General features: G+C 38.3%; 1 protein-coding gene across 4 annotated transcripts in view; it reads right to left on the bottom strand.

Annotated features, from left to right (window-relative positions):
• Nucleotides 1-13,939, bottom strand: part of RPS6KA2 (ribosomal protein S6 kinase A2) — a 258,165-nt gene that overhangs the window by 54,328 nt on the left and 189,898 nt on the right. For all 4 annotated transcript variants that reach the window (XM_029961600.1, XM_029961603.1, XM_029961602.1 and 1 more), the window contains 2 exons: nucleotides 6,576-6,613; nucleotides 5,710-5,852 (listed from right to left, as the gene is read on the bottom strand). In XM_029961600.1, coding sequence (XP_029817460.1) covers nucleotides 5,710-5,852; nucleotides 6,576-6,613 — 181 coding nt within the window. The remainder of the gene's footprint in view (nucleotides 1-5,709; nucleotides 5,853-6,575; nucleotides 6,614-13,939) is intronic.

Consider the following 13,939-nt stretch of genomic DNA (forward strand, 5'->3'; position numbering starts at 1 on the left):
AGGGAGGGAGGGAGGAAGGAAGGATGGAATGAAGGAAGAAGGAATGAAGGAAGGAAGGAAGGAGGGATGGATATTTAAGTTGCAGGAGTAGGCGAAATGACCATCCTGGAGGCTGCAGGGAATAGTTACTGTGTGCTGCTGTAATGGTTAGCACTTTGCTACCACATGTCTCCAGTTACACAGGTTCAGAAGAAGTGCACTTAACATCAATATTTAAAGTGAAAGGCAGCTACATGAGTTAAGTGCACCAGAGCTTTTTATTTCAATGAACTTAACTAAGCTGCAGCTAGAAGAAAGCACTGGTTTCTCAACTGCAGTCTTGAATAAATCTGTTGAAGGTTAAAAATGAAATAACAAGATTGAAAAAAAATATTCAAATAGTTCATCTCATCAGTTAAAGCTACCACTTTACTGCACTGTTTTCCTGCTTATTTTTTCAAAAAATAAAAAATATTGCTAAACCTGAACATGAAAACAGAAGTGAGCACTTGCTGCTTACACCCTTGCACATACATACAAAGCTGTATGGGTCACAGCAGGTTGACAATAAGCTAAGCCTAGCTGTCAATGAACTCTGTAGTATTTCTGGCTATTAAAGCAGTCCCTATAGTTTTGCTGGGAGACTCACTTTTCACTCTCCCCACCTTCCCATCCATATAAACCCTCTGTTTGCTCCTTCCTTCCCACTGATTCACTTCCTAGGTGTTCTGGAGGGCTATCTTCTGCTAGCCAGTACTCCAGAAGGCTAGGCCTCCCTCCTACCTTGACTTCCCGTCAAGAAAGGCAAATATTTGTTCCAGTTCAGCTGCCTATTAAGAGAACCACAGAATTAAAGCGTGATGGGAAGGGGCCTCTGAAGTCATATAGTCCAGCCTCTGCTAAGGTCTCTACATACTCTGCAGTGCTTTCCTGTTTTCAGGGCAGTCTCCAATTTCAGTAGGCAAAACACCAGCACTTGAGACCCCAGAAGATATCCATGAGGGAAGACTTTAGAAAAGAGTGCTACATTTGCTGAGGAAATGGATTCAAGAAGCAACCCTGGTAGGTCTTTGAGGAAGATAACGAATGAGAAAAAAATCTACAGCCTGGAGTAACTGCCATATGAATCTTCCTAACAGATAGAAGGAGAGCAGATTGTGCAAATTACTTCAGCTGAAGTCTGCTGAAGTATTGTGAGCCTAGGATAAAATTCAGGGTTATGAAGAAACTTGATACCACTCAGTCTTGGACAGCAGAGAGACACTCTTGTCAGAATGGCCAGGTTCTCTTCTCAACACTTCCAATCATTTTCCAGGTATCTGACAGCTGCTCAAGCACTCAGTTTTATCATTTGTAAAATGCATTAAGAATTTTTCATTATTAGTTGAGTGTGAAGCAGAATGAATTAATGCTTGCAAAGGGCTGAATACCTTAACATAGTGGTGACCATAAACATTCAAAATAATGTTCATGAAGACCAGCTCTTGCACTGGGAGTAAAACAAGTGTGATGATAGGATTTTGTAAAAGAAGATTGTAATGCATTGATGTCTTATATTGATTTTTCCAACGCTACCATATAGTTACTACAGAATTACTACAGAGCTGAATATTTTGGATACCAAAAGGACAACTTCTTTCCTTGTCTTACACGTTCCCTAAATTGCTGACATATATAAACACATTAATTTTTATTTGTGGCTGCCTACTAAGTCATCACAGCCATTCTTTCTCTAATTATATTCCCCTCTCTGCTCACAGGACTCTCAAAGGTGTTTTTTTTCCCTGAACTGAAGCAGATAAAACTTCCATGAGGTCTGTGACCTTGTAAATCAGCTGGTACAATGAACTACAAAACCACTGCTGTGAGAGGCTTTCTAAGAGACTTGTGCATGTTATATCATGCAGACCAGTTTATCTGCGATTCAGAGACAGCAATGCAGGCATCAAAGCTCTTGCAGTGCAGCTGAAAAGGTGTTACTTACATATCCAACTTTTTAACAACTTAAATCAGATGCCTGTTGATGCAGATTTCTTTTGTTGATGCAAAGCTTTTGCAGAGTATGAGCTATCCAAAATCTCCAATGCAGTGAGTAACATACAGAAAGACAGAAAACAAAAACTGTCTAGTCAGGATAAACCACATAAATTCACCACACAGACAGTTTATAGTTGGGTCCCAGCAGTCATCATCACATATTTAATCAGAGGTTAGTACTGTCCTCTGGAATGCTGGAAAGGGTAAATTTCAAGATTTTTATAACTATACCCTTTGACATATACTGAGCTACTGTGAAACAATTCAAACAAATTGAACAGAAAACAAACAGAGCAGGTAACAGTTTTGGTTGTGTGACCTGCGCCAAAGATCTACCAGGTGATAAATGAAATTATACTGGTGTTGATGGTAACCCCCTCAGTGAATAATAATTAATGAAATAATTAATAACATAAAGAATAAAAAAGTCAAGACCGGAAAATAGTAATTTCCAGACAAATTTGTTTTGGTATTAATCATCACAACAGGTGACATTTAAAGTTGTCTTCAAGGATGGTTCAGTGTGATTCTAGCCTGTGCTCTGGTCAGTGAAGGTTTGCGAGGAGCTGCTAGCACAACCCAACTCTTCATACCAAAGTATTCATTCCTCTTCACAGAATAGACAAGAGAGTGTTTGGTTGCTCTTCTGATAACGAGGTTATAGGCCATTTTAAAACTATCTGCCTAATATGTTCTCTCTTTTGATAAATATTACAGAATTAATGAAAATTATACTATCACATAAATATGAAAATTATGCTATCACATACACTTCCTTTCAATTTATGCATATTCCACCAACTGGTATATTTTCTTTGTCTATTTCACATCTTAATGCAAATTAATTAGAGAGAAATGCTAATAATTAATTTGAATGCCATTTAATTATCTTCAGGTTTTCAGACTGTCAAAAAAACAGCTTCCCTAATAGAACATACAAGTAACAAACCAAGGAAAACAAGGAGATAAGAGCAGAGCAAAAGACAGCATCAGAAAATCTTCCCACACTTTTAGTGTGTGGAAATACCCTTTTTCTGTCCCAACCAGTTAAACACTGAAAAGGAAAAAAAGATTGAACTGATTAGACATATTTTTCTCTAAGATGTCTGGTAACACTCTAAGGCTTAAAGCATATGCTTACAGTTACAAAGTTTTTACTTTCTTTAATTCATCTCCTTTTATAGAGAGTTTTATCTTTTCTAGTTCTAATACACAATCCCTAAGGGAGGATTGAAAAGAGTGATGGAAGAGAAAAAAAAAAGAAAGCCTAGCAAAAAACAGGGAGGGAGTAGCACAATTTATTAGCTGGTGAAAGAAAAACAATCTATTCACCAAATGCGCCATCATTTAAGTGAAGACAGATAGTGAGAAGGTACAGCTATCCTCCAAAATCAAATATATGACAAAAAAATTAAAGGGTAGGGGGTAGGGATGTATTTATTCTATGAGATATAACCTAGTGATTTCCCTGATTAAACATATGGTTCAGAATTACTGAGCATCCACAAATGTATTTGTGGCCACAGGAGATAAGGATGTTCCACTCCTTTTATAACTTGGGGAGTAAATTACAGTATTTACTTAGATTAACTCCTGTCAGCTTGCTAGATCAGTGATGTAGGCCCTCCCCAGCCCAAATTTCCACTGGTTTTCACATTGCTTCCTATACTTACTTCCTCTGGTGGCACCAGTTGTCTGCTTAAGGTAAACAAAATTTAAACATACTCTATGGATTGTGGAATGTAGTGTATTATATAGCTACCTAAAATAGCTTCCATGCCACAGGAAATGGTTCTGTATTAGAAGAGCACATCACTGTGTTAATCTCTGCTTCTGCCCTGGTTCTGCAGGGAAGCTGCAATAACCGTGGTGAGGTGCACTGTGAGCCACAGCTGCAGAGCTGTGCTGTGCTGCCTGGTGGTGATCATGCACTCAGCACTTGAGTACAACTGCAGCCTGCATACTTCAGGAGAGAGCAGCATCACCTTCGTTATCTGGACATATCCCTGTGAGAGCAATAAATACATGGTGTCTGGGCTCCAAAACCTATAGTGTTAATACAGTGCCACAAACCATCTCCCTGATCATTTCTTCATCCTTCTCAGCACCAAGAGCACCACAGACTGAAGAGGCTGGATGGGTGCAGTGGGGGAGCAGGTTAGCACATAAACAGCTAATTTTATAAGGCTGGCTTGAGGAGAGTTGAATACCTCTCTGAAAAACTTTCCTGACACTGCATTCCACTGTCAACTACTGCAGCAGAGAGGAAGATGTAATTGGGTCCTTCTCATAAGCCAAGCAGCTTCACTCTAGTCTGTATCTCTTGGAGCTCTTCTTGGAAAATGTTTTCTAGGACCTCACTTCTTCAGCAGTCAGGAGATTTCTTTTACTTTCCAGGCTAATTGCATTTCACAATGAGTTTATTCCTTTCTGCTCTTCTGAAACAGCTTCTTTCTTTCTGTGGTGTTTTTCCCTATGATGGTATAGGTACTATACCAATTTTGGACTATTACTGGACTAATAAGCATCTTCAATAAACGGATTTCCCCTGTAACACTGTAGCAAATACTCTATTCTAATTGAGGCACTTCGTTTCCTTTGTTCAGAAAAAGATGGCTATCTCATAAAGTAAAATATTAGATCAATCTATCATGACTGATTTTTAGTAAATTCATTTGCATTTTATCTAACTTTTCATTGATTTCCATGTATAAAAATGAATTAGCAAAGTTTCAGATATTGACTTAATTTAAACTACCTTTAGAATAGCTTGTGGGGCTCTTAACAGTTAAACAACAGCAGGGGAAAATTGCAACTTCTGTATAACTAATCTAATGCAAAGAGCTGTAAGGAAAAGATGAGTTCCTAGCTATTACTCTGTGTCAATTGATACACTTGTGTCTCTTTCTGGTGAGTTTCCCCCTCTGAAGAGGAGTTATTTTAAAACTCTTTCACATATGAATTTTTTTTAACCAGCTTCAGCATGTATTCAGAACAAAGCAAACATCCCAAAAATCATAATCAAAACACTACAAAATGATACAGAAGAAAGAATGATGCCGTGGCACCCATATGCACTTGTTCTCTTTTCCCATCAGAAGAAAAGAGAGGGTTTTGAGCTAATAAGACTACAGAACATGCACAGTCAGTTATTAGTGGAACAAGAGTCAGCAGTGCAGTTATAAAGAAGACAAATGAGTGGCAAAAGAACCACTGAGGTCCTGTGAAATGCTCAGAGAGCCCTGTAAAATTCATCCTTTTAAATCTGTGTTTTGCAAAAAAGAGTTTCTCTGTGTTTCTCTAGAAGGATGTCCCTAACATCTGAAAATTGCTGCTTGGGGAATTGTTTCCTAACAGGAACCGTGTTAGTAGCTAGGAAGATGTTTCTTCTGAAATACTCCTGCTTTTCTGAGCTTGCCCTGCCCTGTTTCTGTGCTGGAGAAATATTCATGACTCATGGCAACCGAGACAGCAAAGGACAGTAAGAAAAAAGAGGGAGTCTGGGGGCCAAATTTTACTTCACATGCTGCCTGGAGCAGCTGGTTTGACACAGCCGATGCAGTGAAAATGACCAAGCAATCATTACGCATCTACTTTTCTATCAAGCCTTAACTGCTGAAAGCAGTACGTTTTATCTGAGGGATCTAATCCCTCCTACAGCCATCCCTCCAACAAACACAAATTTTCCATTACCATTAGTACACCAAAAGACCACCAGTCAGCACTCTGTGTATGTCCTCGTCGGTTGACCACCTCTGGGGCCATATACTCTATCGTCCCGCAGAATGAGTATGCTCTCTTGTCGTGGTCAATGGCTTCTTTACTCAGACCAAAATCTAAATAAATTGAAAGAAAAGAGACTTGTCAAGTCTATAACAATGATTATTTATGATTTTGCTCACTTAATAAATTTGAAAAAAAACACACCAACCAGCTGAGGAAGCACTCTTCTGTTCGCGTGCAAAATGGCTACAAGCACTTAAGTGCTGAAGCCCTGCTGACATGGAGTGTCTGGTTGGCATTTGTTAATACATCCTGAAAGTAGATATACCATTTTCTCTGTTCATAAAGAGGTTCTGGCCCAAAGCAGAAGAGAGAGTTTAAATAAGCAGAAATATACAGTTCAGGTTTGGTGAAGGCACTGCCAGTAAGGATTCTTGCTCAGATAACCAAAGTATTAGCAATAATAATCGCAGATGCCACCAGTGAAAAGGATGGCTAGACAGCACCTGCAGGGTGGCAAAGGGCTGTCTTTCCAGGCATCTTCTGCTTGGAGTAGAGCAGTCATAATGGGAGCATTCTTTCATCCACAGTGGTAGGCAGCCAAGCCCGCATGCTTCACATCAGTCAGGAGTACAATTTTACCAAGAAAATGCTATGTTCTCCATGTACTGTGCAGCATGGGGGTTTGAAAATTGCCAGAGATGCCTACCACGCAAACTCTTCTGGCTTGTAGTTTTTGTAAGCAAACTCCTTCCAACCAAAGACCAAGAAACATGGAACATTCTACAGAAAAAAGAATCAGTTTGTAGACATTAATTTTTCTGTGCCTCACATACCTGTTATCTTAATGTGACCCTCTTCATCAAGAAGAATGCTATAAAGCAAAAAAAAACAACAAACAACATTCATTCATTAGTCAGGCACAGAGGTCAGTTAACAAACATGAAGAAAAAAATGTTTAAGCCAGACAAGGAGATATGCAAGACTCAAATAAAATATTTATGTAAACAAATTGTTAGTGGATTCTATGGCTCCAGAAAGAAAAATGAGCCTCAAAGGTCTGCCTAATCTCATGTCTGAAGCACACACAGCCTGCAGCAGTTGCATGAGGAGCTTCCTCCTTACTCCATAGGATGCTCAAGGTGAGCATGCAAACAGAGCTCAGAAAGAACACAGTGTTCAAAGCCAACAACTGCAGAGTGTATTCTTCCAGCAGGAGAAGGAGCTACAGGTTTTCTGCTCATCATAATAAACAGCAATCACACCAATAATCAGGGCTTGGACTCACTGGACCTAAAATTAACTCCACAGGTTCATGCTGAAGTAATAAAAGTGATCATAGAGCACAATGACTAGTCACAGCCTAAGCACTTGGATCTCAGCCTCTGCTAATTTATTCTGTCCAAAATCAAAAATGAAAATTCAGCCTGGAAGCCAAGTTCAAGTGTTCTCACGTTTCTCACCTGACAAAGTATTTTATTCTCACAAAGGCACTCCAATATTTCTGTGTGAAAAATGACTGTAGTTCACAAAATTAGCAGCGCTAATTTTGTGGAAACAAGAAGGAACACTGAATCTGAAAAATAATGATCTTTGGTAAGTATATACTGACATAGTAATGAAGGTGGTGTTTCTTCAGTTCTAGTTACTTCTAATTCACTTTTCAAAATGGTCTAGCAAGGTGTCAGCTATTTTTATATTCCTCTTCTCTTAGAGAGTCACTTTAATCCAGTTATTCAGGAAGAAAATAAGACAGAAGTGAACCAAATATAATGGGCTATACTTTTGTGAAAGGTTGTGTCTGTACTGAAACATAACTGAAAAAAGATGATCTTTGGTCATTCATTTATGTGTTTGGAACAAGCTGTTGTTGTGTGATTCATCGAACAAAGGCCAGAAGCTGAGTCCCTACTATGCGTTCAATAATCAAAGCTTTTTCTTCTCAATGAAGGCAACTTTACCTTTATTCTTTCTCCACAGTTTTCTTGAAGAGGAATAATTTTTAGGTACTAGCCTATAACAGGTATGTTTAAATGTATGTTTTTTGACTGCAACCCCTAAATCGTGCTTCAGAAGAGAACAGAATAAAACAGCTCCCATTGTGGAAGTGAGTGTGAACTCCCCAGACTCGGACCTGGAAAAACAGCAAGGGGCAATAGAGCTCAAAGAAATCATGCAAAATTTTGCCCCATGCCCAGGAAGCCCCAGTGAATAACAATGCAATTCAAAGGTTGTGGGAATTTTCCCAGAAACATCAATTTTATATTTCATAGATTTTATATTTCATAATTTCCAACTGAAAATCCATGCTGCTTCTGTACGTATACAACGTATGTTTCCCCTACCTTCACCTTCACACTGATTTGTAGGTTCATACCTTACCCTCATTAAAGGAGGGTACACCAACACAGCTGTCAGACTGATAATACTGTCTTAGTTGAGTCAGAAGCACATAACAGACTTTCTCACACTAAATGTTCACATGAGCAGCAAAATGAACAGATCCTGGTTTCCAGTGGATGTGTATTGTATTCTATATCCCCTAAAACTTGATCTACAGTTTCCTCCTCTGTCTCATGTTCCCTAACCACCCTTATACAGTGCCCTCAGCTGCTGGCAGCTTCCTCTGGCCCCTGGCAGCACTCTTTGGACAGCTGGGTGCTTCCATATTTGCCATCTGCCACCACCAATAATGTTACAGTTACTAACCAAAGATTATATTTGATGGAAAAAGAAAATAATATGCTAAAAGTGAGGAAAAAAAAAGACAACTGTTGTTCTGAATTATCTTAAGAGTGACATTAAGAAGCCAAGAACAACGTACTTGCTTCTAAACATCTAAATTACAACAACAGGTATTTTTCCTTTGACTGTAGAAGTAAACTTATTACCTGATCATACTCTATGTCATTTCTTTTTATCTTTATTACTTCACAGTTCCCTTTTATCCCAATATGTCCATATTAGAAATTCTATTGTGACAATGACAATTACTTTAGCTATGGTTTGCAGGATAAGATATCTGCCATAAACTAGATTCTGTGGAAGGGAAAAAAACCCAGAAGTTGAAAATGTGATTCAAGCTTGAGAATAATATTTCCTCTAAATTAATGTTTTAAAATTATAAAAAACATAAAAAGTAGACTACTTTTAAATGCTAAACTAGGCTATAATTCCATTGAGTGATATGTCGCTATGAGATTTTTCCATTTTATTTGTTCAGTTTAAGGTTTGAATGTTTTTACAGGATACTGCCATTGCTGACCTGCTCTTCAAAACAGTAACAACCATTATTTAGTGAAAAATATACCAATATCATAAATAAGTTAACCAAATAAAGGCTTGGAACAAAGAATTCCACAAAATAAGGTTATTTCTTAAAGAAGAGGAAACTGGGGGGAGAATTCATTGCAGTCTACAGCTTCCTTATGAGGGGAAGTAGAGGGGCAGGCACCGATCTCTTCTCTCTAGTGACAGGACCTGAGGTACAGTCTGGATATCAGAAAAACGTTCTGCACTCGGAGGCTGGTTGGGCATTGGAATAGGTGCCTTAGTGAAGTCATCACAGCACAAAGCCTGACAGAGTTCAAGAAGTGTTTGGACAATGCTCTCAGACACATGGTGTGATTCTTGGGGGTGTCTTGGGGATATTCTATTATTCTGTGATTGAACATTTTAGCACCAGGATCATCCCACACACATTCAAACTGCTTTCACTGATCTCAGTTTAAAAGTACGCCTTCAGAAAATAAAGGCTGAAAATCTCCATGCCAGAGGCTGGGCAGCAAACTTAGCAGAGGCATGACATACTCCAAGTTACAAGAGAAGCTCCTGGTAGACCTAGGACTGCAAACTCCATAGTAGTTTTCTGATGCAATTTTATCACAGGGATAAAAAGCTTTATTAGTTGTTGACACTGTTTTATATCATGCCTTCAATTGCCAGAGCAATTCTCTCTCATTTTTCTCTCTTTTTTTGATTTTGAGTCATATCTTTTGGGGTTCACTTTGAGCTCCAAAATACCCAAATCAATGTGAAGTTCTGCCAAATCTAATCAAGCAGGAACTCTAGGACTGCTTTTTTTTTCTTTTGCATGATTTAAGTTTTTTTTTAAGTCTGCACAGTTTTGCAGAAGATTTAACCCACACTTTATGCTTCTCAGAAACTGTAGCCAAATTTTCAGTTTGGAAAGAAAATGTGAAACTTCATAAAGACTGTTTTATTTGATTGCAGGTTTTCTTATGGAAGTACCAGATAAATCAGTCAAATATCCATCAAAGAGAGAAAGATTCTCACAAACTGTCAGCATTTTGTGACATTTCAGTGTTTGCATGATCCCATACTATCTCACATGATCCCATGCTATCTCACGTGGCTGAACATAAACTCCTCTCTGCTGTGGCTTTGTTGACACCCCAAAGTCCCCAAAAGGGACTTCTTACTTTGATGGAAGTTGATGTTTATTTTCCACCATAAGCCTTTGTCCTTTACCGATTTTCAGATTTTCCCTCTCTACACAGGGCAGTTACATTCATAAAAGAATTGCCATGGTTTGCAACATGCTGCATTAAACAGCGGTGTTTGGTGTTTAGTGTTTTAGAATATAGTTCAACCTAAGTTGTTATATGAGCAGTTATATGAACTATCCCTTATACAGACAACTAAGGGCTTTGCAACATACATATTCCTTGTTAATCAAAGCCCCTCTGACAGAACATATCAAGGTGCATCTAGGTCCCCGAAGAGAGAAAAAGCAAAGACAAATAATAAAGTCTGCACATTTTCAGATGGTAGAGTTACTTCTAAGTCCCTCATACCCTTAAACCACAGCATAAGAAATAACATGCATCACATACTACTTTAAAAGTTCCCATTTTTCTGTTTTGGTATGTTTACCATATTTAACAGCTTGATCCTGCAGTTCTTAAATAAAAATGTGTCTCACCATGTAAGTGACTCAATGGCTCTCAGTGCGACTGAACAATACCTTGTTCTACAAGAGATGCCACTGAAACCACCAAGAAAACTCAAGGAGAAGAATTTGGCTGCAACAATTTAAGGGAAGTTTGTTCTAAACAAGAATTTAACTAGAAAACTCAATTTCTTGCCTTTCTGAAGTAAGTATAGCTGACTTTAGAACTACTCTCAGTTGCACATAAAATTAATTCATAGCTTTGAATTGTTAACGTGGATTTTTGCTCAAGGAATCTTAAAAAAAATGCTGAACTCTAAATTTTAATGTACTGAGGGCTCTTTCAAGTGGTCTGAACAGTCCTATTTTCTAACTAATTTTTTTGACATAAACAATTCTAATAAACTTCCTTTTAGGATACTTACAGAGCTGACTGAAGCTATCAAACCTATTAGCAGTTACTTTTGGAAGCTTCTGAAGGACAGCAAAAACATTAAACAATGAAAGATCAAATGCAGTGCCTACCTTTAACAAAGTGGGGGAGAGAGAGAATTGGGAAATTACAAACTAATTAGTTTATCTCAGTTCTGCAAATCTGACAGAGTAAACCTCGTGCTCTAATCAGACTGGTAATGCCTCTTCTGTGTGGGATTCTGCACGTTGCACTTCAAAGGAGATAGGTATCAAGGGAAACCAAAGGCAAGGAATGAGAATGATTGAACACCTATAAAGACTGACTACTGAAGAAGAGTTCAGTGTATAGAAGAACGATGTGCTTGCAATCCCCTGAGGCTGCTGCTGGGGAGTCCAGGAGGATAAGCCAAGGAGCAGTGGCCTGCAACAGCAGCAAAGAAATTTCAAATTACCTATTTGGAGCAACTTTCTAGATGTCCTTTCTAGGCCTCCTATGGAGACCAGCAGCTATTTTAAGACCAGGTTAGCAACACACCTATAATGGCCTGGATATATTCAACCTAGGCCAGGGGCAAAGGGAGGATGAGAACATCCTGAGATGGTCCTAATTTTCTTCTATTGTCTTATTTAGAAATCCATTATTTCCCAGAAATAACTTAAAAAATCAGCAATTTTCCCCTTGAGAATAATTTTTTTATTCTGTTGCATCTCTTTATTTTAATGTAAACCTTAAGTTCCAGTGAAATCACATGCTGTCATGCTCTGCTGTCCTAGGTATGGCTACACACAGGCTTTGCACTAATAGAACTATTTTTAAAAGATGTGGTGTTCAATCAGATGCCTTGCTTTATCTCCAGGTAAGAACTTTTGGGTCATTCCCTTTCCTGTACAACAGTAATATTCATGTAAACCAGTTTTATACTATGGCAATTGTATCCAAATTAAACTGTATTACTGCTATTCATTTAACTGTACATAAAAGACCATAAACCACATATACAAAAGTTAGGAAATACAAGAGTGAGGGTTGCCACTCACTGTATAAAAATCTTCAGTTACACAATAATATTTTCTGTTTTCTTCCAGAGAAATCTCATCCCAGTTGGGCGACTGCTAACACTCAGGGATTTTAGCAGAACGGTACAGTGAAGGGGATGGCTGATTTCACCTCAGATAAAAATACCAAATCTTCGTTCGCAAAGCCTAGCCATGATCACAGTGAAGGGGATGGCTGATTTCACCTCAGATAAAAATACACAGAAAGCTGGATTCCATCTTTTTGACATGTTTCTATTTGACAATGGCAAATCAGTGACACCTTCCTTTCTTAGGTGAGCTCTAATTTCTCGATTCACTGATCCTTGATCTGAAGCACTGCAGCTTGGTCTGCAGAAATTTTAAGTGCTCTCACTTGCAACTGGAGTCATTGAGAGATGTGCTTTGAAATGCAAAGTGACACTTTATGATGAGAACTCTGAAAAATCCAGTTCTCAGTATCTCAAATACAGTGAATAGTTTTGACATGCGTTTAATTTTCTCCTTGGTTTCTAACTTGTCCTAAAGCAAAAAATTACAGCATGTCCCTATAAATGTAGCAGCATTGTGACTTCTACTTGAATATACAAGCTCATGTCTGGATACCTTCAAGCAGCAAATTCATATATCATGTGTTAGCTTGTAAATCAGCTTTGCCTAACATCAGACAGAAAAGTAGTGCATGATTCATACTAATGCTCACTAGAATCAAAGCTTAAAACTGAAAACCTATAACTGGAGTTATTCTATTATGTACATGATTGTTGATGCTAGATGGATAAAAAAGCAATTCAGAATGAAGTTGAAATCAAAGAGCTTCTGGCAGATGATGCAACAGCACGTGGCTGTGGCAGCTGTAGTGTGACGGCTGCCTACCTGCATTTCATATGAGTAAGAAACCGGTACTTTGTTCCCTCTAGTTGTTTAATTTGGAGGATGACTTCCCATATTTGCCTAAGATGTTGGTTTTCAGTTTTGGTTGCATAAATGGACTAGACTGGAAAATTCGTTTACCTGCAAAACAGTTTCTAGCCCAAAAGAATGAGAGCTCTTGTTATGTACATCTGTTAAATTTGTTTGGTACTACTACTACTATTGTTTTTCTAACCAAAACACAAAATTGAACATAAAATTTAAATCACTCAGAACTGTAATGTAGATAAACAATTTCCTCCCCTTCAACTTCCCAATGCCCAAGTCCACCTTCTGTCACTTTTGGTCTCCTGTTTTGTCCATGAGCGTGAGAGCAATAACACTCTACTTGAAAGAAAGAGCTGCAGATTTTTCAATTTGATGTCACAGAAGGAAAAGGCTGCTTTGCTGTTAGGCTTTGAAAGTGTAAGCAACTGCCAAGCAGACTGCTCTTAATGGTCATCTTTTATAAATGATGGTAACCATTACATTAAAAAGGTTGGTAACTTTTAAATGTTGCACCCTGCTTTATTTGAGCCAGCCCAGTAGATGCAGGCAAAGCACAAGGCAAAGGGCATGGAATAAGAACAGTATCATGCCATTCCCAGTGATAGCACTGAGGGTGTCATTTGCTCTTCTGAAGTACTGAAAATAGAAAAGAAAGAAAAATGCTCCATAGCACCACGTTAGGAGTAGAAAATAGCTGCAAATGTAAGTGAGAACAAATATTTGGAAAATATTTTGGATAGTTAGCAAAAGTGTTTTAAAAATCCTGATTATCATATCTCTTGTGAGGTAACGGGTACAGTAGTTTTCAGACATGCTCATTCACTTTAAGTAATGGCTACAATAAAATTGAACAGTGCCATGACCATGACATATTTTGTATGAGCTGGAAGCGGAGTTGCTTTGAGTGGTTTACACTGC

This window comes from Manacus vitellinus, unplaced genomic scaffold (assembly GCF_001715985.3).
Source record: "Manacus vitellinus isolate BGI_N305 unplaced genomic scaffold, ASM171598v3 scaffold_37_pilon, whole genome shotgun sequence".
In the NCBI taxonomy this organism is placed as follows: domain Eukaryota; kingdom Metazoa; phylum Chordata; class Aves; order Passeriformes; family Pipridae; genus Manacus; species Manacus vitellinus.